Source organism: Haliotis rufescens, unplaced genomic scaffold, assembly GCF_023055435.1.
Source record: "Haliotis rufescens isolate VD_foot unplaced genomic scaffold, xgHalRufe1.0.p SCAF_29, whole genome shotgun sequence".
NCBI lineage: Eukaryota > Metazoa > Mollusca > Gastropoda > Lepetellida > Haliotidae > Haliotis > Haliotis rufescens.
This window is the reverse complement of record NW_025963990.1, coordinates 19,039-46,994: the sequence shown is the minus strand read 5'-3', so window position 1 is coordinate 46,994 and position 27,956 is coordinate 19,039. Positions and strand designations below refer to the sequence as shown.

General features: G+C 46.8%; 1 protein-coding gene across 1 annotated transcript; it reads right to left on the bottom strand.

Moving 5' to 3' along the window:
- Positions 1-192: 192 nt before the first annotated feature.
- Positions 193-26,587, bottom strand: LOC124137691. The gene is made up of 5 exons (XM_048402748.1): positions 26,471-26,587; positions 24,045-24,185; positions 3,805-3,942; positions 3,243-3,380; positions 193-579 (listed from the first exon to the last, which is right to left on the bottom strand). Exons 1-5 carry the CDS (start codon positions 26,529-26,531, stop codon positions 440-442), a joined length of 618 nt encoding a protein of 205 aa, XP_048258705.1. The 5' UTR covers positions 26,532-26,587; the 3' UTR covers positions 193-439.
- Positions 26,588-27,956: the final 1,369 nt, after the last annotated feature.

Here is a 27,956-nt window from a genome sequence, read left to right as displayed (position 1 = left end):
GGGATCGGATGGTTTTGCTTGGAGACTTGGTTAAATGCCTGTCACCGTTCCAACTCGGTGTAGGACGTTGCTCAAAATATCAATCACTGGATTGTCTGGTCCAGTTTCAAAGTTTTTTCATGGCACGCGTCATATAGCTTGAATATTGCCGAGTACGGCGTTAAACAACAACAGCAACGAAAAACATTATCATTCCCGCGTAATTATTTTATTTTGCAAAATGAATTTAAAGCATTTGTATTCTAAATGTTTAACTTGATTATGTGTTTTGGTGAGGTTGGGGTAGGATAGAACAGAATAAAGGATTTAGTTTAGTAGCGATTCACGATTTCCAAATAGTATTTCTTTGCAGAGGATCCAGAGGTCGAACTGACATATATTCGTCAATGGCTGCTATTAAAGCGCACGTAAAATGTAAATGTACGAGGACATGTAGAGTTTATTGTCTTGGAGGGTAGCAGCAGTACGTGAAGGTGCTGTCTCCGCACTGAGTGTTGTCCCTGTCGCCGCCACAAGCCAGTGCAGACAGCAGAGTCTGGCATCTCCCCCCTTCTCTCTCACACGCTTCCATGGGGGTATCTGGAAGGGGGAATATACGAGTAGGTTACCAATTCAGGGGTACGGGTAACCACATGCTCGATTATCCGGCGTTTTGTCTCCTGTTGTGTTAAATACCCTGGGCCCATTTTCTGCCATACTTTCATTCGAATGCCAGTACTCTAAAAAAACCATCTAATCAAAATACTTACACGAGCGATAGGACCCGCAAAGATAAGTGTTAGAATTGTTAGGTTTCCGACTTCAGCAACCAATGATTGTCGTACGAGGCGACTAACGGGATCGGGTTTTGTTTGTTTTGTTTGTTTGTTGTTCAACGCCGCACTCAGCAATATTCCAGCAATATGACGGCGGTCTGTAAATAATCGAGTCTGGACCAGACAATCCTGTGATTGACATCATGAGCATCGATCCACGCAATTGGAATACGATGTCATGCATCAGAGAGCCTGACCACCCGATCCTGTTCGTGGCCACTTACGACGACAAGCATAGTCGCCTTTTACGGCAAGCATGGGTTGCTGAAGACCTATTCTACCCCGGATCTTCCCGGGTCACGGGATCGGGTGGTCAGACTCGCTGATATCGTATCCCAATTGCGTAGATCGATGCTCATGATGTCAATCACTGGATTGTCTGGCCCAGATTCTATTATTTACAGACCGCCTTCATAAAGTTTGGAATATTGCTGAGTGCGGCGTTAAATAACAAACAAACATGAGCGAGAGAAATTCCGTGCGAGAGTTGAAGACAATGATGTCACGTCCGGAAACGAAAGAAAGATGGCAAATAGCCCACGGGTATTTATTATGAAGGAATGAAGATGGTATACACTGGATCATTTAGGATTGGTTGGCCATGTCCTCTAAAGCACAGCATTCACTGCGGCGAGGTGCAAACCTCAGCAGTCAGCTGAAGGATTACATGCTAAAGTACTCACGGAAATGAAAAAAACCTGTTTTTTCGATCTCAGATTTTAAATAAATGCATTTAATATACAAAATATATAAATATTCAAACAACTCAATTAGTACTAATTGGGCCTTGGCGCAAATACAGCGTATCAAAGGTTTTAATGTCTTTTTACACGTAAAAGTGTGTACAAATATTAACAAAACAGACTCTTGTGAAACTGAGCATAACCAGGTGTTTGTAGATCAAGGTGAATGTCCATGACCTATGACACCTTGACGACAGGTGAAAACAGGTGCTTGAAACCCACGTGCATGTGATTTGTCAGTGGTTAGTGATTTGTGAGTGGCATTGTGGGATAGTGAATCATCGTCAAAATATCAGAACGTAAAAGTAACACATTCCTTCTCAAACAACAACTTACATGTCATTATTATTATGTACATAAACATAGCTGTTATTTTTATTGTTGTTTTGATAACTTTTTTCCAGGCTAATTTGCATAATGCCTATAGCCTGTTTCTGCCATGTCAGTTTGGACTTAGTTTTATTTTTGAATGTTGAAAGTGCCTACAAATTACCTCCTGTAAAGTACATTTTGTATTGAGCACTGAGATAAAACTAGCAAATCCAGACTAGTACTTTTGCAGTTGTTTTGTTATTTCGTATTTACATCTACGTAATGCTTTGTGTCGATTATTAAATCCAGCAAAACATTTTTTTTTCATTTCCATGAGTACTTTAGTTGTTGGAATCTTAGCTACGCCCTGATTATCTCCCTTGGTTTGTCACGCCACACCTGTGCTCGTGGATTTCAGCGCTTCAGGCTTTCCCCTGCATCACACTGACACGCAGGGATATAACCGAAATACTGTTCAAAGCAACAATAAATATAGCCACTCATCAGTATACATGCAGTGAGACGTCGGTAGTTCAAAAGCCGGTTTGCGGGAGATTCCGGAAAAATAATATTTTTTAAAGCACGACGTTATTTCACTGAGTGAGTGAGTATGTTTTTACGCCGCTTTTAGCAATATTCCAGCAATATCACGGCGGGGGACACCAGAAATGGGCCTAACACATTGTACCCATGTCGGGAATCAAACTCGGGTCTTCTGCGTGACGAGCGAACGCTTTAACCACTAGGCTACCCGACCGCCCCTGTTATTTCACTGAGAAAAGTATAAACGGGGTTTCAATATTCAAGAACATGAGCAACACAAAAAATATTCTTTTTAAAAAAAATAAGGATATGGTATATTACTTGAGTAATACTTTTGACAATCATTAATGATTTCGACAACTGAAAACTATGAACGTCTTTCTTATTGTTAATGGCATTATGTTGGAAAAGATTTCACGCTAAATCCACCTTGCAGAATTTCAGCCATCAGGATAAATCAGTTATTTCCAAGAGACCGCCTCCGTGGTCTAGTGGTAGAGCGTCCGCCCGGAGAGCGGAAGGACTGGTCGGCTCGGAATCAGTATACTGTGTCTGAGTGGGATATTCATGTTAAACTGCGGCATGGTATCTCAGTGGGCTAGCACTATAAAACGGCATCAGTCCGGACCAGTACAAGCAGCCACACACACACGTGCATGCACGTCGCTATATTAGTGCAATAATCTTGGACGAGACGTTTAACCCCATTTCACCTCACCTCACCTATTTCCAAAAGTTGAGATACGCCAGTCTCTCGCCACATAAAACTAAAACTTATTATTTCTACGAGTTAAGACAGTAATCAGGATTGTATGTACTCTGTTTCTACCTTGAGCGTCCGCGCGGACACAGCAGTAGTTGCCCTGGACTTGAGGACCGCAGTCTGGGGTGCCCTGAACCTCTTCCCCTCCACACACCAGCCCCGACTTGACATTCATGCACTGACCACCGAGTGATGCGCAGGATGCTGTAACAGTGGGTGAGTGAGTGAGTGAGTTCGTGGCTGGGTTAGTGGGTGAGAGAGTATAACTCCGTGTTTTTCAAGTTCCTGCGGGGACAACGGAAGCATTTTACGTTCGCTTCAAGTAATTATCGCCCTCCCGCGCTGTTCGTTTAAGCGCACTGGAGTGGAGTCTGGTCAAGGCTTCTTTAACTCAAGTTAAAGAAGTGACATTTGCCTTGTTAACCCCAGTCACAGAGAAAATCAGTGAGGATCTGGGATTCGAACCCACGATCAGCTGATCCTGACACACCAAAAGGACACAGAGCCAACCGCGCCGCTCTTTTGTGCGTATTAATTGTTGATGTCTCCCACAAGAATTACGTGTTTAGAGTCAGGACACATGGAGAACCTAATTATCAGGTCAGGTTTAAACCCTACATCTGTTCACCTTGTGGGTTCCGTCTTACACAGCAGTAGTTGCCCTGTTGGACCGGGCCGCAGTCCGCCGTACCGAACACCCTCTCCCCTCCACAGGCCAGAGCAGATTTCAGGTTCATACATCGGCCAGCGAGAGACGAGCAGCTCTCTACAAACACATGGCAAACACCCAGAACAGGTTCATACATCGGCCAGCGAGAGACGAGCAGCTCTCTACTAACACATGGCAAACACCCAGATCAGGTTCATACATCGGCCAGCGAGAGACGAGCAGCTCTCTACAAACACATGGTAAACATCCAGATCAGATCATACATCGGTCAGCGAGAGACGAGCAGCTCTCTACTAACACATGGCAAACACCCAGATCAGGTTCATACATCGGCCAGCGAGAGACGAGCAGCTCTCTACAAACACATGGCAAACATCCAGATCAGGTTCATACATCGGCCAGCGAGAGACGAGCAGCTCTCTACAAACACATGGTAAACATCCAGATCAGATCATACATCGGCCAGCGAGGGACGAGCACCTCTCTACAAACACATGGTAAACATCCAGATCAGATCATACATCGGTCAGCGAGAGACGAGCAGCTCTCTACTAACACATGGCAAACACCCAGATCAGGTTCATACATCGGCCAGCGAGAGACGAGCAGCTCTGTACTAACACATGGCAAACATCCAGATCTGGATCATACATCGGCCAGCGAGAGACGAGCAGCTCTCTACAAACACATGGTAAACATCAAGATCAGATCATACATCGGCCAGCGAGGGACGAGCAGCTCTCTACAAACACATGGTAAACATCCAGATCAGATCATACATCGGTCAGCGAGAGACGAGCAGCTCTCTACTAACACATGGCAAACACCCAGATCAGGTTCATACATCGGCCAGCGAGAGACGAGCAGCTCTCTACAAACACATGGCAAACATCCAGATCAGGTTCATACATCGGCCAGCGAGAGACGAGCAGCTCTCTACAAACACATGGCAAACATCCAGATCAGGTTCATACATCGGCCAGCGAGAGACGAGCAGCTCTCTACAAACACATGGCAAACACCCAGATCAGGTTCATACATCGGCCAGCGAGAGACGAGCAGCTGTCTACTAACACATGGCAAACACCCAGATCAGGTTCATACATCGGCCAGCGAGAGACGAGCAGCTCTCTACAAACACATGGTAAACATCCAGATCAGATCATACATCGGTCAGCGAGAGACGAGCAGCTCTCTACTAACACATGGCAAACACCCAGATCAGGTTCATACATCGGCCAGCGAGAGACGAGCAGCTCTCTACAAACACATGGCAAACATCCAGATCAGGTTCATACATCGGCCAGCGAGAGACGAGCAGCTCTCTACAAACACATGGTAAACATCCAGATCAGATCATACATCGGCCAGCGAGGGACGAGCACCTCTCTACAAACACATGGTAAACATCCAGATCAGATCATACATCGGTCAGCGAGAGACGAGCAGCTCTCTACTAACACATGGCAAACACCCAGATCAGGTTCATACATCGGCCAGCGAGAGACGAGCAGCTCTGTACTAACACATGGCAAACATCCAGATCTGGATCATACATCGGCCAGCGAGAGACGAGCAGCTCTCTACAAACACATGGTAAACATCAAGATCAGATCATACATCGGCCAGCGAGGGACGAGCAGCTCTCTACAAACACATGGTAAACATCCAGATCAGATCATACATCGGCCAGCGAGGGACGAGCAGCTCTCTACAAACACATGGTAAACATCCAGATCAGGTCATACATCGGCCAGCGAGAGACGAGCAGCTCTCTACTAACACATGGTAAACATCCAGATCAGATCATACATCGGCCAGCGAGAGACGAACAGCTCTCTACAAACACATGGCAAACATCCAGATCAGGTTCATACATCGACCAGCGAGAGACGAACAGCTCTCTACAAACACATGGCAAACATCCATATTAGGTTCATACATCGGACAGCGAGAGACGAACAGCTCTCTACAAACACATGGCAAATATCCAGATTAGGTTCATACATCGGCCAGCGAGAGACGAGCAGCTCTCTACAAACACATGGCAAACATTCAGATTAGGTTCATACATTGGCCAGCGAGAGACGAGCAGCTCTCTACAAACACATGGCAAACACCCAGATCAGGTTCATACATCGGCCAGCGAGAGACGAGCAGCTCTCTACTAACACATGGCAAACACCCAGATCAGGTTCATACATCGGCCAGCGAGAGACGAGCAGCTCTCTACTAACACATGGCAAACACCCAGATCAGGTTCATACATCAGCCAGCGAGAGACGAGCAGCTCTCTATAAACACATGGTAAACATCCAGATCAGATCATACATCGGCCAGCGAGGGACGAGCAGCTCTCTACAAACACATGGTAAACATCCAGATCAGATCATACATCGGCCAGCGAGGGACGAGCACCTCTCTACAAACACATGGTAAACATCCAGATCAGATCATACATCGGCCAGCGAGAGACAAGCAGCTCTCTACAAACACATGGTAAACATCCAGATCAGGTCATACATCGGCCAGCGAGAGACGAGCAGCTCTCTACTAACACATGGTAAACATCCAGATCAGATCATACATCGGCCAGCGAGAGACGAACAGCTCTCTACAAACACATGGCAAACATCCAGATCAGGTTCATACATCGACCAGCGAGAGACGAACAGCTCTCTACAAACACATGGCAAACATCCAGATTAGGTTCATACATGGGACAGCGAGAGACGAACAGCTCTCTACAAACACATGGCAAATATCCAGATTAGGTTCATACATCGGCCAGCAAGGGACGAGCAGCTCTCTACTAACACATGGCAAACATCCAAATTAGGTTCATACATCGACCAGCGAGGGACGAGCAGCTCTCTACAAACACATGGCAAACATCCAGATTAGGTTCATACATCGGCCAGCGAGGGACGAGCAGCTCTCTACTAACACATGGCAAACACCCAGATCAGGTTCATACATCGGCCAGCGAGAGACGAGCAGCTCTCTACAAACACATGGTAAACATCCAGATCAGATCATACATCGGTCAGCGAGAGACGAGCAGCTCTCTACTAACACATGGCAAACACCCAGATCAGGTTCATACATCGGCCAGCGAGAGACGAGCAGCTCTCTACTAACACATGGCAAACACCCAGATCAGGTTCATACATCGGCCAGCGAGAGACGAGCAGCTCTCTACAAACACATGGTAAACATCCAGATCAGATCATACATCGGCCAGCGAGGGACGAGCAGCTCTCTACAAACACATGGTAAACATCCAGATCAGGTCATACATCGGCCAGCGAGAGACGAGCAGCTCTCTACTAACGCATGGTAAACATCCAGATCAGATCATACATCGGCCAGCGAGAGACGAACAGCTCTCTACAAACACATGGCAAACATCCAGATGAGGTTCATACATCGACCAGCGAGAGACGAACAGCTCTCTACAAACACATGGTGAACATCCAGATCAGATCATACATCGGCCAGCGAGAGACGAGCAGCTCTCTACTAACACATGGTAAACATCCAGATCAGATCATACATCGGTCAGCGAGAGACGAACAGCTCTCTACAAACACATGGCAAACATCCAGATCAGGTTCATACATCGACCAGCGAGAGACGAACAGCTCTCTACAAACACATGGCAAATATCCAGATTAGGTTCATACATCGCCCAGCGAGAGACGAGCAGCTCTCTACAAACACATGGCAAACATCCAGATTAGGTTCATACATCGGCCAGCGAGAGACGAGCAGCTCTCTACAAACACATGGCAAACACCCAGATCAGGTTCATACATCGGCCAGCGAGAGACGAGCAGCTCTCTACTAACACATGGCAAACACCCAGATCAGGTTCATACATCGGCCAGCGAGAGACGAGCAGCTCTCTTCTAACACATGGCAAACACCCAGATCAGGTTCATACATCGGCCAGCGAGAGACGAGCAGCTCTCTACAAACACATGGTAAACATCCAGATCAGATCATACATCGGCCAGCGAGGGACGAGCAGCTCTCTACAAACACATGGTAAACATCCAGATCAGATCATACATCGGCCAGCGAGAGACGAGCAGCTCTCTACAAACACATGGTAAACATCCAGATCAGATCATACATCGGCCAGCGAGGGACGAGCACCTCTCTACAAACACATGGCAAACATCCAGATCAGATCATACATCGGCCAGCGAGAGACGAGCAGCTCTCTACAAACACATGGTAAACATCCAGATCAGGTCATACATCGGCCAGCGAGAGACGAGCAGCTCTCTACTAACACATGGTAAACATCCAGATCAGATCATACATCGGCCAGCGAGAGACGAACAGCTCTCTACAAACACATGGCAAACATTCAGATCAGGTTCATACATCGACCAGCGAGAGACGAACAGCTCTCTACAAACACATGGCAAACATCCAGATGAGGTTCATACATCGACCAGCGAGAGACGAACAGCTCTCTACAAACACATGGTGAACATCCAGATCAGATCATACATCGGCCAGCGAGAGACGAGCAGCTCTCTACTAACACATGGTAAACATCCAGATCAGATCATACATCGGCCAGCGAGAGACGAACAGCTCTCTACAAACACATGGCAAACATCCAGATCAGGTTCATACATCGACCAGCGAGAGACGAACAGCTCTCTACAAACACATGGCAAATATCCAGATTAGGTTCATACATCGGCCAGCGAGAGACGAGCAGCTCTCTACAAACACATGGCAAACATCCAGATTAGGTTCATACATCGGCCAGCGAGAGACGAGCAGCTCTCTACTAACACATGGCAAACACCCAGATCAGGTTCATACATCGGCCAGCGAGAGACGAGCAGCTCTCTACTAACACATGGCAAACACCCAGAACAGGTTCATACATCGGCCAGCGAGAGACGAGCAGCTCTCTACAAACACATGGTAAACATCCAGATCAGATCATACATCGGCCAGCGAGGGACGAGCACCTCTCTACAAACACATGGTAAACATCCAGATCAGATCATACATCGGCCAGCGAGAGACGAGCAGCTCTCTACAAACACATGGTAAACATCCAGATCAGATCATACATCGGCCAGCGAGGGACGAGCACCTCTCTACAAACACATGGTAAACATCCAGATCAGATCATACATCGGCCAGCGAGAGACGAGCAGCTCTCTACAAACACATGGTAAACATCCAGATCAGGTCATACATCGGCCAGCGAGAGACGAGCAGCTCTCTACTAACACATGGTAAACATCCAGATCAGATCATACATCGGCCAGCGAGAGACGAACAGCTCTCTACAAACACATGGCAAACATCCAGATCAGGTTCATACATCGACCAGCGAGAGACGAACAGCTCTCTACAAACACATGGCAAACATCCAGATTAGGTTCATACATCGGACAGCGAGAGACGAACAGCTCTCTACAAACACATGGCAAACATCCAGATTAGGTTCATACATCGGCCAGCGAGGGACGAGCAGCTCTCTACTAACACATGGGAAACATCCAAATTAGGTTCATACATCGGCCAGCCAGGGACGAGCAGCTCTCTACAAACACATGGCAAACATCCAGATTAGGTTCATACATCGGCCAGCGAGGGACGAGCAGCTCTCTACTAACACATGGCAAACACCCAGATCAGGTTCATACATCGGCCAGCGAGAGACGAGCAGCTCTCTACAAACACATGGTAAACATCCAGATCAGATCATACATCGGTCAGCGAGAGACGAGCAGCTCTCTACTAACACATGGCAAACACCCAGATCAGGTTCATACATCGGCCAGCGAGAGACGAGCAGCTCTCTACAAACACATGGCAAACACCCAGATCAGGTTCATACATCGGCCAGCGAGAGACGAGCAGCTCTCTACAAACACATGGTAAACATCCAGATCAGATCATACATCGGCCAGCGAGGGACGAGCAGCTCTCTACAAACACATGGTAAACATCCAGATCAGATCATACATCGGCCAGCGAGAGACGAGCAGCTCTCTACTAACACATGGTAAACATCCAGATCAGATCATACATCGGCCAGCGAGAGACGAACAGCTCTCTACAAACACATGGCAAACATCCAGATCAGGTTCATACATCGACCAGCGAGAGACGAGCAGCTCTCTACAAACACATGGTAAACATCCAGATCAGATCATACATCGGCCAGCGAGGGACGAGCACCTCTCTACAAACACATGGTAAACATCCAGATCAGATCATACATCGGCCAGCGAGAGACGAGCAGCTCTCTACAAACACATGGTAAACATCCAGATCAGGTCATACATCGGCCAGCGAGAGACGAGCAGCTCTCTACTAACACATGGTAAACATCCAGATCAGATCATACATCGGCCAGCGAGAGACGAACAGCTCTCTACAAACACATGGCAAACATCCAGATCGGGTTCATACATCGACCAGCGAGAGACGAACAGCTCTCTACACACACATGGCAAACATCCAGATTAGGTTCATACATCGGACAGCGAGAGACGAACAGCTCTCTACAAACACATGGCAAATATCCAGATTAGGTTCATACATCGGCCAGCGAGAGACGAACAGCTCTCTACAAACACATGGCAAACATCCAGATCAGGTTCATACATCGACCAGCGAGAGACGAACAGCTCTCTACAAACACATGGTAAACATCCAGATTAGGTTCATACATCGGACAGCGAGAGACGAACAGCTCTCTACAAACACATGGCAAATATCCAGATTAGGTTCATACATCGGCCAGCGAGGGACGAGCAGCTCTCTACTAACACATGGCAAACATCCAAATCAGGTTCATACATCGGCCAGCGAGAGACGAGCAGCTCTCTACAAACACATGGCAAACATCCAGATTAGGTTCATACATCGGCCAGCGAGGGACGAGCAGCTCTCTACTAACACATGGCAAACACCCAGATCAGGTTCATACATCGGCCAGCGAGAGACGAGCAGCTCTCTACAAACACATGGTAAACATCCAGATCAGATCATACATCGGTCAGCGAGAGACGAGCAGCTCTCTACTAACACATGGCAAACACCCAGATCAGGTCCATACATCGGCCAGCTAGAGACGAGCAGCTCTCTACTAACACATGGCAAACACCCAGATCAGGATCATACATCGGCCAGCGAGAGACGAGCAGCTCTCTACAAACACATGGTAAACATCCAGATCAGATCATACATCGGCCAGCGAGGGACGAGCAGCTCTCTACAAACACATGGTAAACATCCAGATCAGGTCATACATCGGCCAGCGAGAGACGAGCAGCTCTCTACTAACACATGGTAAACATCCAGATCAGATCATACATCGACCAGCGAGAGACGAACAGCTCTCTACAAACACATGGCAAACATCCAGATCAGGTTCATACATCGACCAGCGAGAGACGAACAGCTCTCTACAAACACATGGCAAATATCCAGATTAGGTTCATACATCGGCCAGCGAGAGACGAGCAGCTCTCTACAAACACATGGCAAACATCCAGATCAGGTTCATACATCGGCCAGCGAGAGACGAGCAGCTCTCTACTAACACATGGCAAACACCCAGATCAGGTTCATACATCGGCCGGCGAGAGACGAGCAGCTGTCTACTAACACATGGCAAACACCCAGATCAGGTTCATACATCGGCCAGCGAGAGACGAGCAGCTCTCTACAAACACATGGTAAACATCCAGATCAGATCATACATCGACCAGCGAGAGACGAACAGCTCTCTACAAACACATGGCAAACATCCAGATCAGGTTCATACATCGACCAGCGAGAGACGAACAGCTCTCTACAAACACATGGCAAATATCCAGATTACGTTCATACATCGGCCAGCGAGAGACGAGCAGCTCTCTACAAACACATGGCAAACATCCAGATTAGGTTCATACATCGGCCAGCGAGAGACGAGCAGCTCTCTACAAACACATGGCAAACACCCAGATCAGGTTCATACATCGGCCAGCGAGAGACGAGCAGCTCTCTACTAACACATGGCAAACACCCAGATCAGGTTCATACATCGGCCGGCGAGAGACGAGCAGCTGTCTACTAACACATGGCAAACACCCAGATCAGGTTCATACATCGGCCAGCGAGAGACGAGCAGCTCTCTACAAACACATGGTAAACATCCAGATCAGATCATACATCGGCCAGCGAGAGACGAGCAGCTCTCTACAAACACATGGTAAACATCCAGATCAGATCATACATCGGCCAGCGAGAGACGAGCAGCTCTCTACAAACACATGGTAAACATCCAGATCAGATCATACATCGGCCAGCGAGAGACGAGCAGCTCTCTACAAACACATGGTAAACATCCAGATCAGGTCATACATCGGCCAGCGAGAGACGAGCAGCTCTCTACTAACACATGGTAAACATCCAGATCAGATCATACATCGACCATCGAGAGACGAACAGCTCTCTACAAACACATGGCAAACATCCAGATCAGGTTCATACATCGACCAGCGAGAGACGAGCAGCTCTCTACAAACACATGGCAAATATCCAGATTAGGTTCATACATCGGCCAGCGAGAGACGAACAGCTCTCTACAAACACATGGCAAATATCCAGATTAGGTTCATACATCGGCCAGCGAGAGACGAACAGCTCTCTACAAACACATGGCAAACATCCAGATTAGGTTCATACATCGGCCAGCGAGGGACGAGCAGCTCTCTACAAACACATGGCAAACATCCAGATTAGGTTCATACATCGGCCAGCGAGAGACGAGCAGCTCTCTACAAACACATGGCAAACATCCAGATCAGATCATACATCGGCCAGCGAGGGACGAGCAGCTCTCTACAAACACATGGCAAACACACAGATCAGATTGATCCATCGGCAAGCCAAGGACGAGCAGCTCTCTACTAACACATGGCAAACATCCAGATCAGATCATACATCGGCCAGCGAGAGACGAACAGCTCTCTACAAACACATGGCAAACATCCAGATGAGGTTCATACATCGACCAGCGAGAGACGAACAGCTCTCTACAAACACATGGTGAACATCCAGATCAGATCATACATCGGCCAGCGAGAGACGAGCAGCTCTCTACTAACACATGGTAAACATCCAGATCAGATCATACATCGGCCAGCGAGGGACGAGCACCTCTCTACAAACACATGGTAAACATCCAGATCAGATCATACATCGGCCAGCGAGAGACGAGCAGCTCTCTACAAACACATGGTAAACATCCAGATCAGGTCATACATCGGCCAGCGAGAGACGAGCAGCTCTCTACTAACACATGGTAAACATCCAGATCAGATCATACATCGGCCAGCGAGAGACGAACAGCTCTCTACAAACACATGGCAACCATCCAGATCAGGTTCATACATCGACCAGCGAGAGACGAACAGCTCTCTACAAACACATGGCAAACATCCAGATTAGGTTCATACATCGGACAGCGAGAGACGAACAGCTCTCTACAAACACATGGCAAACATCCAGATTAGGTTCATACATCGGCCAGCGAGGGACGAGCAGCTCTCTACTAACACATGGCAAACATCCAAATTAGGTTCATACATCGGCCAGCCAGGGACGAGCAGCTCTCTACAAACACATGGCAAACATCCAGATTAGGTTCATACATCGGCCAGCGAGGGACGAGCAGCTCTCTACTAACACATGGCAAACACCCAGATCAGGTTCATACATCGGCCAGCGAGAGACGAGCAGCTCTCTACAAACACATGGTAAACATCCAGATCAGATCATACATCGGTCAGCGAGAGACGAGCAGCTCTCTACTAACACATGGCAAACACCCAGATCAGGTTCATACATCGGCCAGCGAGAGACGAGCAGCTCTCTACAAACACATGGCAAACACCCAGATCAGGTTCATACATCGGCCAGCGAGAGACGAGCAGCTCTCTACAAACACATGGTAAACATCCAGATCAGATCATACATCGGCCAGCGAGGGACGAGCAGCTCTCTACAAACACATGGTAAACATCCAGATCAGGTCATACATCGGCCAGCGAGAGACGAGCAGCTCTCTACTAACACATGGTAAACATCCAGATCAGATCATACATCGGCCAGCGAGAGACGAACAGCTCTCTACAAACACATGGCAAACATCCAGATCAGGTTCATACATCGACCAGCGAGAGACGAGCAGCTCTCTACAAACACATGGTAAACATCCAGATCAGATCATACATCGGCCAGCGAGGGACGAGCACCTCTCTACAAACACATGGTAAACATCCAGATCAGATCATACATCGGCCAGCGAGAGACGAGCAGCTCTCTACAAACACATGGTAAACATCCAGATCAGGTCATACATCGGCCAGCGAGAGACGAGCAGCTCTCTACTAACACATGGTAAACATCCAGATCAGATCATACATCGGCCAGCGAGAGACGAACAGCTCTCTACAAACACATGGCAAACATCCAGATCGGGTTCATACATCGACCAGCGAGAGACGAACAGCTCTCTACAAACACATGGCAAACATCCAGATTAGGTTCATACATCGGACAGCGAGAGACGAACAGCTCTCTACAAACACATGGCAAATATCCAGATTAGGTTCATACATCGGCCAGCGAGAGACGAACAGCTCTCTACAAACACATGGCAAACATCCAGATCAGGTTCATACATCGACCAGCGAGAGACGAACAGCTCTCTACAAACACATGGTAAACATCCAGATTAGGTTCATACATCGGACAGCGAGAGACGAACAGCTCTCTACAAACACATGGGAAATATCCAGATTAGGTTCATACATCGGCCAGCGAGGGACGAGCAGCTCTCTACTAACACATGGCAAACATCCAAATCAGGTTCATACATCGGCCAGCGAGAGACGAGCAGCTCTCTACAAACACATGGTAAACATCCAGATTAGGTTCATACATCGGCCAGCGAGGGACGAGCAGCTCTCTACTAACACATGGCAAACACCCAGATCAGGTTCATACATCGGCCAGCGAGAGACGAGCAGCTCTCTACAAACACATGGTAAACATCCAGATCAGATCATACATCGGTCAGCGAGAGACGAGCAGCTCTCTACTAACACATGGCAAACACCCAGATCAGGTCCATACATCGGCCAGCGAGAGACGAGCAGCTCTCTACTAACACATGGCAAACACCCAGATCAGGATCATACATCGGCCAGCGAGAGACGAGCAGCTCTCTACAAACACATGGTAAACATCCAGATCAGATCATACATCGGCCAGCGAGGGACGAGCAGCTCTCTACAAACACATGGTAAACATCCAGATCAGGTCATACATCGGCCAGCGAGAGACGAGCAGCTCTCTACTAACACATGGTAAACATCCAGATCAGATCATACATCGACCAGCGAGAGACGAACAGCTCTCTACAAACACATGGCAAACATCCAGATCAGGTTCATACATCGACCAGCGAGAGACGAACAGCTCTCTACAAACACATGGCAAATATCCAGATTAGGTTCATACATCGGCCAGCGAGAGACGAGCAGCTCTCTACAAACACATGGCAAACATCCAGATCAGGTTCATACATCGGCCAGCGAGAGACGAGCAGCTCTCTACTAACACATGGCAAACACCCAGATCAGGTTCATACATCGGCCGGCGAGAGACGAGCAGCTGTCTACTAACACATGGCAAACACCCAGATCAGGTTCATACATCGGCCAGCGAGAGACGAGCAGCTCTCTACAAACACATGGTAAACATCCAGATCAGATCATACATCGACCAGCGAGAGACGAACAGCTCTCTACAAACACATGGCAAACATCCAGATCACGTTCATACATCGACCAGCGAGAGACGAACAGCTCTCTACAAACACATGGCAAATATCCAGATTACGTTCATACATCGGCCAGCGAGAGACGAGCAGCTCTCTACAAACACATGGCAAACATCCAGATTAGGTTCATACATCGGCCAGCGAGAGACGAGCAGCTCTCTACAAACACATGGCAAACACCCAGATCAGGTTCATACATCGGCCAGCGAGAGACGAGCAGCTCTCTACTAACACATGGCAAACACCCAGATCAGGTTCATACATCGGCCGGCGAGAGACGAGCAGCTGTCTACTAACACATGGCAAACACCCAGATCAGGTTCATACATCGGCCAGCGAGAGACGAGCAGCTCTCTACAAACACATGGTAAACATCCAGATCAGATCATACATCGGCCAGCGAGAGACGAGCAGCTCTCTACAAACACATGGTAAACATCCAGATCAGATCATACATCGGCCAGCGAGGGACGAGCAGCTCTCTACAAACACATGGTAAACATCCAGATCAGATCATACATCGGCCAGCGAGAGACGAGCAGCTCTCTACAAACACATGGTAAACATCCAGATCAGGTCATACATCGGCCAGCGAGAGACGAGCAGCTCTCTACTAACACATGGTAAACATCCAGATCAGATCATACATCGACCAGCGAGAGACGAACAGCTCTCTACAAACACATGGCAAACATCCAGATCAGGTTCATACATCGACCAGCGAGAGACGAGCAGCTCTCTACAAACACATGGCAAATATCCAGATTAGGTTCATACATCGGCCAGCGAGAGACGAACAGCTCTCTACAAACACATGGCAAATATCCAGATTAGGTTCATACATCGGCCAGCGAGAGACGAACAGCTCTCTACAAACACATGGCAAACATCCAGATTAGGTTCATACATCGGCCAGCGAGGGACGAGCAGCTCTCTACAAACACATGGCAAACATCCAGATTAGGTTCATACATCGGCCAGCGAGAGACGAGCAGCTCTCTACAAACACATGGCAAACATCCAGATCAGATCATACATCGGCCAGCGAGGGACGAGCAGCTCTCTACAAACACATGGCAAACACCCAGATCAGATTGATCCATCGGCAAGCCAAGGACGAGCAGCTCTCTAGTAACACATGGCAAACATCCAGATCAGAAATATACATCGGCCAGAGAGAGACGAACAGCTCTCTACAAAGTACAAACACATGGCAAACACCCAGATCAGGTTCATACATCGGCCAGCGAGAGACGAGGAGCTCTCTACAAACACATGGCAAACACCCAGATTAGGTTCATACATCGGCCAGCAAGAGACGAGCAGCTCTCTACTAACACATGGCAAACACCCAGATCAGGTTCATACATCGGCCAGCGAGAGACGAGCAGCTCTCTACAAACACATGGTAAACATCCAGATCAGATCATACATCGGCCAGCGAGGGACGAGCAGCTCTCTACAAACACATGGTAAACATCCAGATCAGGTCATACATCGGCCAGCGAGAGACGAGCAGCTCTGTACTAACACATGGTAAACATCCAGATCAGATCATACATCGGCCAGCGAGAGACGAACAGCTCTCTACAAACACATGGCAAACATCCAGATCAGGTTCATACATCGACCAGCGAGAGACGAGCAGCTCTCTACAAACACATGGTAAACATCCAGATCAGATCATACATCGGCCAGCGAGAGACGAGCAGCTCTCTACAAACACATGGTAAACATCCAGATCAGGTCATACATCGGCCAGCGAGAGACGAGCAGCTCTCTACTAACACATGGTAAACATCCAGATCAGATCATACATCGGCCAGCGAGAGACGAACAGCTCTCTACAAACACATGGCAAACATCCAGATCAGGTTCATACATCGACCAGCGAGAGACGAACAGCTCTCTACAAACACATGGCAAACATCCAGATTAGGTTCATACATCGGACAGCGAGAGACGAACAGCTCTCTACAAACACATGGCAAATATCCAGATTAGGTTCATACATCGGCCAGCGAGAGACGAACAGCTCTCTACAAACACATGGCAAACACCCAGATCAGGTTCATACATCGACCAGCGAGAGACGAACAGCTCTCTACAAACACATGGCAAACATCCAGATTAGGTTCATACATCGGACAGCGAGAGACGAACAGCTCTCTACAAACACATGGCAAATATCCAGATTAGGTTCATACATCGGCCAGCGAGGGACGAGCAGCTCTCTACTAACACATGGCAAACATCCAAATTAGGTTCATACATCGGCCAGCGAGGGACGAGCAGCTCTCTACAAACACATGGCAAACATCCAGATTAGGTTCATACATCGGCCAGCGAGGGACGAGCAGCTCTCTACTAACACATGGCAAACACCCAGATCAGGTTCATACATCGGCCAGCGAGAGACGAGCAGCTCTCTACAAACACATGGTAAACATCCAGATCAGATCATACATCGGTCAGCGAGAGACGAGGAGCTCTCTACTAACACATGGCAAACACCCAGATCAGGTCCATACATCGGCCAGCGAGAGACGAGCAGCTCTCTACTAACACATGGCAAACACCCAGATCAGGTTCATACATCGGCCAGCTAGAGACGAGCAGCTCTCTACAAACACATGGTAAACATCCAGATCAGATCATACATCGGCCAGCGAGGGACGAGCAGCTCTCTACAAACACATGGTAAACATCCAGATCAGGTCATACATCGGCCAGCGAGAGACGAGCAGCTCTCTACTAACACATGGTAAACATCCAGATCAGATCATACATCGGCCAGCGAGAGACGAACAGCTCTCTACAAACACATGGCAAACATCCAGATCAGGTTCATACATCGACCAGCGAGAGACGAACAGCTCTCTACAAACACATGGCAAATATCCAGATTAGGTTCATACATCGGCCAGCGAGAGACGAGCAGCTCTCTACAAACACATGGCAAACATCCAGATTAGGTTCATACATCGGCCGGCGAGAGACGAGCAGCTCTCTACAAACACATGGCAAACACCCAGATCAGGTTCATACATCGGCCAGCGAGAGACGAGCAGCTCTCTACTAACACATGGCAAACACCCAGATCAGGTTCATACATCGGCCGGCGAGAGACGAGCAGCTGTCTACTAACACATGGCAAACACCCAGATCAGGTTCATACATCGGCCAGCGAGAGACGAGCAGCTCTCTACAAACACATGCTAAACATCCAGATCAGATCATACATCGGCCAGCGAGGGACGAGCAACTCTCTACAAACACATGGTAAACATCCAGATCAGATCATACATCGGCCAGCGAGAGACGAGCAGCTCTCTACAAACACATGGTAAACATCCAGATCAGATCATACATCGGCCAGCGAGGGACGAGCAGCTCTCTACAAACACATGGTAAACATCCAGATCAGATCATACATCGGCCAGCGAGAGACGAGCAGCTCTCTACAAACACATGGTAAACATCCAGATCAGGTCATACATCGGCCAGCGAGAGACGAGCAGCTCTCTACTAACACATGGTAAACATCCAGATCAGATCATACATCGACCAGCGAGAGACGAACAGCTCTCTACAAACACATGGCAAACATCCAGATCAGGTTCATACATCGACCAGCGAGAGGCGAACAGCTCTCTACAAACACATGGCAAACATCCAGATTAGGTTCATACATCGGCCAGCGAGAGACGAACAGCTCTCTACAAACACATGGCAAACATCCAGATTAGGTTCATACATCGGCCAGCGAGGGACGAGCAGCTCTCTACAAACACATGGCAAACATCCAGATTAGGTTCATACATCGGCCAGCGAGAGACGAGCAGCTCTCTACAAACACATGGCAAACATCCAGATCAGATCATACATCGGCCAGCGAGGGACGAGCAGCTCTCTACAAACACATGGCAAACACCCAGATCAGATTGATCCATCGGCAAGCCAAGGACGAGCAGCTCTCTAGTAACACATGGCAAACATCCAGATCAGAAATATACATCGGCCAGAGAGAGACGAACAGCTCTCTACAAAGTACAAACACATGGCAAACACCCAGATCAGGTTCATACATCGGCCAGCGAGAGACGAGGAGCTCTCTACAAACACATGGCAAACACCCAGATTAGGTTCATACATCGGCCAGCGAGAGACGAGCAGCTCTCTACTAACACATGGCAAACACCCAGATCAGGTTCATACATCGGCCAGCGAGAGACGAGCAGCTCTCTACTAACACATGGCAAACACCCAGATCAGGTTCATACATCGGCCAGCGAGAGACGAGCAGCTCTCTACAAACACATGGCAAACATCCAGATCAGATCATACATCGGCCAGCGAGGGACGAGCAGCTCTCTACAAACACATGTCAAACATCCAGATTAGGTTCATACATCGGCCAGCGAGGGACGAACAGCTCTCTACTAACACATGGCAAACATCCAGATCAGGTTCATACATCGGCCAGCGAGAGACGAGCAGCTCTCTACAAACACATGGTAAACATCCAGATTAGGTTCATACATCGGCCAGCGAGGGACGAGCAGCTCTCTACTAACACATGGCAAACAGCCTGATCAGATCATACATCGGCCAGCGAGAGACGAGCAGCTCTCTACAAACACATGGTTAACATCCAGATCAGGTTCATACATCGGCGAGCGAGAGACGAGCAGCTCTCTACAAACACCTGGCAAACACCCGGATCAGATTGATCCATCGGCAAGCCAAGGACGAGCAGCTCTCTACTAACCTATGGCAAACATCCAGATCAGAAATATACATCGGTCAGAGAGAGACGAACAGCTCTCTACAAAGTACAAACACATGGCAAACACCAGATCAGGTTGATACATCGGCAAGCCAAGGACGAGCAGCTCTCTACTTACACATGGCAAACATCCAGATCAGAAATATACATCGGCCAGCTAGAGACGAGCAGCTCTCTACAAACACATGGCAAACATCCAGATCAGATCATACATCGGCCAGCGAGGGACGAGCAGCTCTCTACAAACACATGTCAATGATCCAGATTAGGTTCATACATCGGCCAGCGAGGGACGAACAGCTCTCTACTAACACATGGCAAACATCCAGATCAGGTTCATACATCGGCCAGCGAGAGACGAGCAGCTCTCTACAAACACATGGTAAACATCCAGATTAGGTTCATACATCGGCCAGCGAGGGACGAGCAGCTCTCTACTAACACATGGCAAACAGCCTGATCAGATCATACATCGGCCAGCGAGAGACGAGCAGCTCTCTACAAACACATGGTTAACATCCAGATCAGGTTCATACATCGGCCAGCGAGAGACGAGCAGCTCTCTACAAACACCTGGCAAACACCCGGATCAGATTGATCCATCGGCAAGCCAAGGACGAGCAGCTCTCTACTAACCTATGGCAAACATCCAGATCAGAAATATACATCGGTCAGAGAGAGACGAACAGCTCTCTACAAAGTACAAACACATGGCAAACACCAGATCAGGTTGATACATCGGCAAGCCAAGGACGAGAAGCTCTCTACTAACACATGGCAAACATCCAGATCAGAAATATACATCGGCCAGCTAGAGACGAGCAGCTCTCTACAAACACATGGCAAACACCCAGATCAGGTTCATACATCGGCCAGCGAGAGACGAGCAGCTCTCTACAAACACATGGCAAACAGCCTGATCAGATCATACATCGGCCAGCGAGAGACGAGCAGCTCTCTACAAACACATGGTAAACATCCAGATCAGGTTCATACATCGGCCAGCGAGAGACGAGCAGCTCTCTACAAACACATGGCAAACACCCGGATCAGATTGATCCATCGGCAAGCCAAGGACGAGCAGCTCTCTACTAACCTATGGCAAACATCCAGATCAGAAATATACATCGGTCAGAGAGAGACGAGCAGCTCTCTACTAACCTATGGCAAACATCCAGATCAGGTTCATACATCGGCCAGCGAGAGACGAGCAGCTCTCTACAAACACATGGCAAACATCCAGATCAGATTCATACATCGTCAGCGAGAGATGAGCAGCTCTCTACAAACACATGGTAAACACCCAGATCAGGTTCATACATCGGCCAGCGAGAGACGAGCAGCTCTCTACTAACACATGGCAAACACCAAGATCAGGTTCATACATCTGCCAGCGAGAGACAAGCAGCTCTCTACAAACATATGGTAAACATCCAGATCAGGTTCATACATCGGCCAGCGAGAGACGAGCAGCTCTCTACAAACACATGGCAAACACCCAGATCAGGTTCTTACATCGGCCAGCGAGAGACGAGCAGCTCTCTACAAACACATGGTAAACATCCAGATCAGGTTCATACATCGGCCAGCGAGAGACGAGCAGCTCTCTACAAACACATGGTAAACATCCAGATCAGGTTCATACATCGGCCAGCGAGAGACAAGCAGTTCTCTACAAACACATGGTTAACATCCAGATCAGGTTCATATATTGGCCAGCGAGGGACGAGCAGCTCTCTACAAACACATGGTAAACATCCAGATCAGGTCATACATCGGCCAGCGAGAGACAAGCAGCTCTCTACAAACACATGGCAAACATCCAGATCAGATTCATACATCGTCAGCGAGAGATGAGCAGCTCTCTACAAACACATGGTAAACATCCAGATCAGGTTCATACATCGGCCAGCGAGAGACGAGCAGCTCTCTACTAACACATGGCAAACACCCAGATCAGGTTCATACATCGGCCAGCGAGAGACGAGCAGCTCTCTACAAACACATGGTAAACATCCAGATCAGGTTCATACATCGGCCAGCGAGAGACGAGCAGCTCTCTACAAACACATGGCAAACATCAAGATCAGGTTCATACATCGGCCAGCGAGAGATGAGCAGCTCTCTACTAAAACATGGCAAACACCCAGATCAGGTTCATACATCGGCCAGCGAGAGATGAGCAGCTCTCTACTAAAACATGGCAAACACCCAGATCAGGTTCATACATCGGCCAGCGAGAGACGAGCAACTCTCTACTAAAACATGGCAAACACCCAGATCAGGTTCATACATCGGCCAGCGAGAGATGAGCAGCTCTCTACAAACACATGGTAAACATCCAGATCAGAAACATACATCGGCCAGCGAGAGATGAGCAGCTCTCTACAAACACATGGCAAACATCCAGATCAGAAACATACATCGGCCAGCGAGAGACGAGCAGCTCTCTACAAACACATGGCAAACATCCAGATCAGGTTCATACATCTGCCAGCGAGAGACGGGCCGCTCTTTATTAACACATGGCAAACAGCCTGATCAGAATTCGTTGGCAAAGTGTCACGACACAACGGACAGAAACATTGCCCATACGTTCCAGTTCTTGTTTAAACTGAATTGTGTATTTTCTCCACAAACCAAGCATATCGTATTCGACATGTTTAGCCGCATGGACGAATACCACATTTTCATGCGGGGGAGTTTAACACAGAACACCGATTTTGAACATTTCATCGCGATATCACAACAAAATCCACAACGGATGCTATTGATGGCATGACCAACAACGCCGACAGTGCAGGTGTCACCCGGTCTGCCAGGTAACACTTTGTAACCACCCGACCCTCGTCATAATTACGTATATAATCATCATAATCATCATAATTACGTATATAATCATCATAATCATCATAATTACGTATATAATCATCATTATCAACATAATTACGTATATAATCATCATAATCATCATAATTACGTATATAATCGGTAATTATTGAGGAATATTGCTGAAAATCGCCAAAATGTGATACTAACATGCCAATTGGAGTAATGATTGCTCTGTCTGTAAGAAATATTTTTTATATAGACCCAAGTTAATTTAACCCCCTTGTGGTCATGCATGTGACCTACAAGTCAATATGGCCGCCATCATATACAATTTTGGTAAGATTTAGCTCCCGAATGCACCCGTGTTGATAAAGAAAGGTGAATTCAATGCAAATACTAAAATCTGAAACTTTTATTGAATAAACATGATCGATGTCCTTTTAAAATATCATAAAAAGTATAATGAAAAAAATAATGAGTCAGCTGTTTCCCACTTTCGCAATCAACAGAATCAGTTTAATGTAAGAGAACTGTCTTCCTGCGGACAATTGTTGTAATTAAGACGGTAAATGAAATTTCACTATAATTTCCCCCAAAATTCTTTTTCAACTAATGGGGTACTGGGGGTTTACTCTGATCCGTAATCCCGGCAATGGATACATGTTGGATACTATTTATATTACAACTTACTGTTCTTGAGAGGTACACAACAATAGTTTCCTGTGGGACATCCCGGGTTGTTGTAGTCACGTGTGCCGTCACAGAAGATGTCTGACGCGTCCGGGAGACATCTGCCCCCAATTTCTGCGCATGACGCCGTCTGTGCATGCGCTAAAAATCAATAATTTCGCATTTACTCAACATTGTGTGACATGTTTTCATTTAACACATTCAATGGTTCTTACATGTTAAGGGCGGCCGGGTAGCCTAGTGGTTAAAGCGTTCGCTCGTCACGCCGAAGACCCGGGTTCGATTCCCCCTGCTGTGTGAAGCCCATTTATGGTGTCCCCCGCCTTGATATTGCTGGAATATTGCTAAAAGCGGCGTAAAACCAAACTCACTCCCTCTTACATGTTAGAATCCGTGAAGATCCGGGGTAAAATAGGTCTTCAGCAACCCAGGCTTGCCGTAAAAGACGCCTAACGGGTGGTCAGGCTCGCTGACTTGGTTGATGCATGTCATCGTATCCCAATTGTGTGGATTGATGCTCATGATGTCAATCACTGGGTTGTCTGGTTCAGACTCCATTATTTACAGACCGCCGTCATGTAGCTGGAATATTGCTGAGTGCGGCGTTAAACAACAAACCAACCAACCAGCTTACATGTTAGAGAGCACCGGTTGCCCAATGCTGTAAGGCGCCATAATTCTCTTCACAGAATCGCCTCCCTTAGTCGGGGCAGGATCAGCTAGGTCAGAGTCAATATTATCATATTGTATCCGCATCCATTAATGGGTAGTGTGGTTAGTCTAGTGGATAAACCGTTTGATCATCGTGCCGAAACTCCGGGTATTATTATATTGCATGAATAATGGTATCTACAAGTTGACCTTGGCCCATTTTCACGTGCAGAGCATCTTCCTGAGGCTAGGGAGTTAACTGACTTTAAAAGTCCAGTTTCCACCCTTGCTGAACTAGGCTGGAATTCCTGGGCTCGATCGTAGCGCCACCAGTGGCTAATACGAGCTAAGTCCCCTCCATGCCTCTCCTATGGACCAATCAGATTTCACCTCTCGTATCACTTGAATTTCTTCAAACAAAATGGCGGCGCCAAGTCAAGACGATCTGATCGATAATCAAGATCTATATTGTGTAAACGAGTCTTACATCACGCAGTGCATCAAATCACGTGAGCACCTTGATTAAAGACATGAAAAGATTTAGATAATATAGGGTGACAATGAGTTGGCGGTGCACATGTTTTGCAAATCTTTCAATCGGGCGAAATCTGCATGACAGTTTACGAACAGGATTTCGATTTCGTTGCTCGATTTTGATTGGACTATGCAAAGACTCGTTAGTCCATCCAAAATGTAACTCCATAATACCAGCCTAGTTCGGCAAGGGTGGGAACTGGACTTTTATAGTCAGTTAACTCCCTTGCCTCGGGAAGATGGTGCAGAGTTGTGTCAGAACGTCCGTCGTATGTTCGAATCCCAAATCACTCTGTCCTTATTTTCCAATTATCATAAACGTCTCCGTGTGCTGTAAACTTCTGTCATAGCCATGATTAACTGAAAAGTTAACATTCAAAGTGGCGTTAAGCCCAGTTCATTTACTCATTTGGCCACTAACGTGATCGGGTTGTAAGACTCGCTGACTTGTTTGATCCCAATTGCGAAGATCGATGCTCATGATGTCAATCACTTGATTGTCCAAACTCGATTATATACTGACCGCCGTCGTATAGCTGTAATATTGCTAAATACGACGATAAACAACAAATAAACAAACAGACAAACAAACTTAAAGTTTGAAAAATTGGTATAAAAAGTACCAGGCCTCTTCAAATGGCTGACAACAAGCCTTTATTTATTTATTACACTTTCAATTCCTCCTGGTATGATCAAATGCATGAAAACGAGTGCAAAGGAGCGTTTTTTCCAACTTCAAGAGAAAATATATGCCATATGCCCGAACTGTCCTTATCTACGTCTTCGTGGATAATCAGCTTGGGTCATAGCTATTTCAGAATGTTCCTTAAATGCTCTTAAATAAGAATTTGTGAGTGAGTAAGTGAGTGAGTATGGTTTTACGCCGCTTTTAGCAATATTGCAGCAATATCACTGCGGGGGACACCAGAAATGGGCTTCACACATTGTACCCATGTCGGAAATCGAACCCGGGTCTTCGGCGTGACAAGCGAACGCTTAACCACGAGGCTACCCGACCGCCCATTGAGAATATGTGACATCGTTTAGCAATACTAAACATTACATGGTGTTGTTATAAGTCCTGCACACGAACGTGGTGAAGTAATCACACATGTGATGACTTGCATAACCTTTTCTAAACATGTGGTCTTTTATCATTATTACGCAAATCACGAGGGCTGAAATGGACATGGTGTCTTCTTACCCTGCACCAGCAATATGGTTAGATAAAAAGTACTTACATATCCTTAACGAACTGCACAAAAAAGCCGTGAGAACGACAATCACCATACGTCCTGTCATTTCTAGCGATATGGCGAGATAGTGGCGTTATCGTCAAGGTCAAGGTCGGTAAATTCGGAACAAAAGCAGGATCCATTTAATGATAAGTGTCTGTGCCTGTGTTTGCGGAGTGTGCTTGTGTGAATAGGGACTATTCAAGCTCGTAAACAGGTTTTTTTAACGGGAGCTAGGGTTAACGTGACATACAGCATGCCAGATGCATCCTTTAATCGTGCTGTTTGCTTTGAGAACATATCAATAAATAAAAGTGACATTTTCGATATTCATAAGAAATCTCTGCCAAAAGCAGTCAATTAATCGTACGATTCCGACTATATCATGAGCATGTGAGTGAGTGAGCGAGTGAGTATGGTTTTACGCCGCTTTTTTAGCAATATTCCAGCAATATCGCGGCGGGGGACACCAGAAATGGGCATCACACATTGTACCCATGTCGGGAATCGAACCCGGGTCTTCAGCGTGACGAGCGAACGCTTTAACCACCAGGCTACCCGACCCCCCATGGGAAGGGAAATGTGAAGTCATCCCTCTTGTCATACAGTCTTGTGGATAGGGTTTTGTCACTCTGAACATCTTTATTCAAAGATCTAAAGATGAAACTACGGAAGCCTTTTAGGGCCATTTGTTTTTTTGGGTTTTTTCGAGACTATCTTGAAATTTCAAGATACTAAGTTGAAATTTCAAGATACTATCTTGAAATTTCAAGATATTAAGTTGAAATTTCGAGATACTAAGTTGAAATTTCAAGATATTAAGTTGAAATTTCGAGATACTAAGTTAAAATTTCAAGATACTAAGTTGAAATTTCAAGATACTAAGTTGAAATTTCAAGATAAGTTTTTAACATCCTTAGATGTAAAAAATATGTTTGAAGTGAATAATCTTGAAATAGCAACTAAGTATCTTGAAATTTCAACTAAGTATCTTGAAATTTCAACTTAGTATCTTGAGATTTCAAGATAGTATCTTGAAATTTCAACTTCTCTATCTTTAAATTTCAACTTCTCTATCTTGAAATTTAAACTTAGTATCCTGACTTTCAAGATAGTATCTTGAAATTTCAACTTAGTATCTTGAAATTTCAAGATAGTGTAAAAAAAAATATTTAAAAAATGGCCCTAAAAGGCTTCCGTAATGAAACAGATGAGGCGGCCTCACTGGTCGCCTTTATTTCTAGTTCAGGTGGGTAAATGTTTTAGTTACTTGTTATTAAACTGCATCCTTGCAGGAAGCCATCCCACCCACACTTGGATCCACAGTGTTCATTAAACAGGCAAATAATACTTCTGTATTTTTTGTATAAAATATAGATTATTGTTAAGGAAAATGTGTAAACAGTCATGGAGTACCTTGAAGAGTAAGGACCTAAACACATTTAATAAAATTATGTATTTAGTGGTGAAATATTATATATATATCCAAACA

Bases quoted from the DNA above. Each gene is read 5' to 3' on its own strand.
- LOC124137691 (XM_048402748.1), bottom strand. From the start codon at position 26,531: ATGACAGGACGTATGGTGATTGTCGTTCTCACGGCTTTTTTGTGCAGT. The intron at 24,186-26,470 runs GTAAGTACTTTT...ATTGATTTTTAG, and splicing joins GTGCAGTTCGTTAAGGATAT to CGCATGCACAGACGGCGTCA. The intron at 3,943-24,044 runs GTAAGTTGTAAT...ATGTGTTTGTAG, and splicing joins TTGTGTACCTCTCAAGAACA to AGAGCTGCTCGTCTCTCGCT.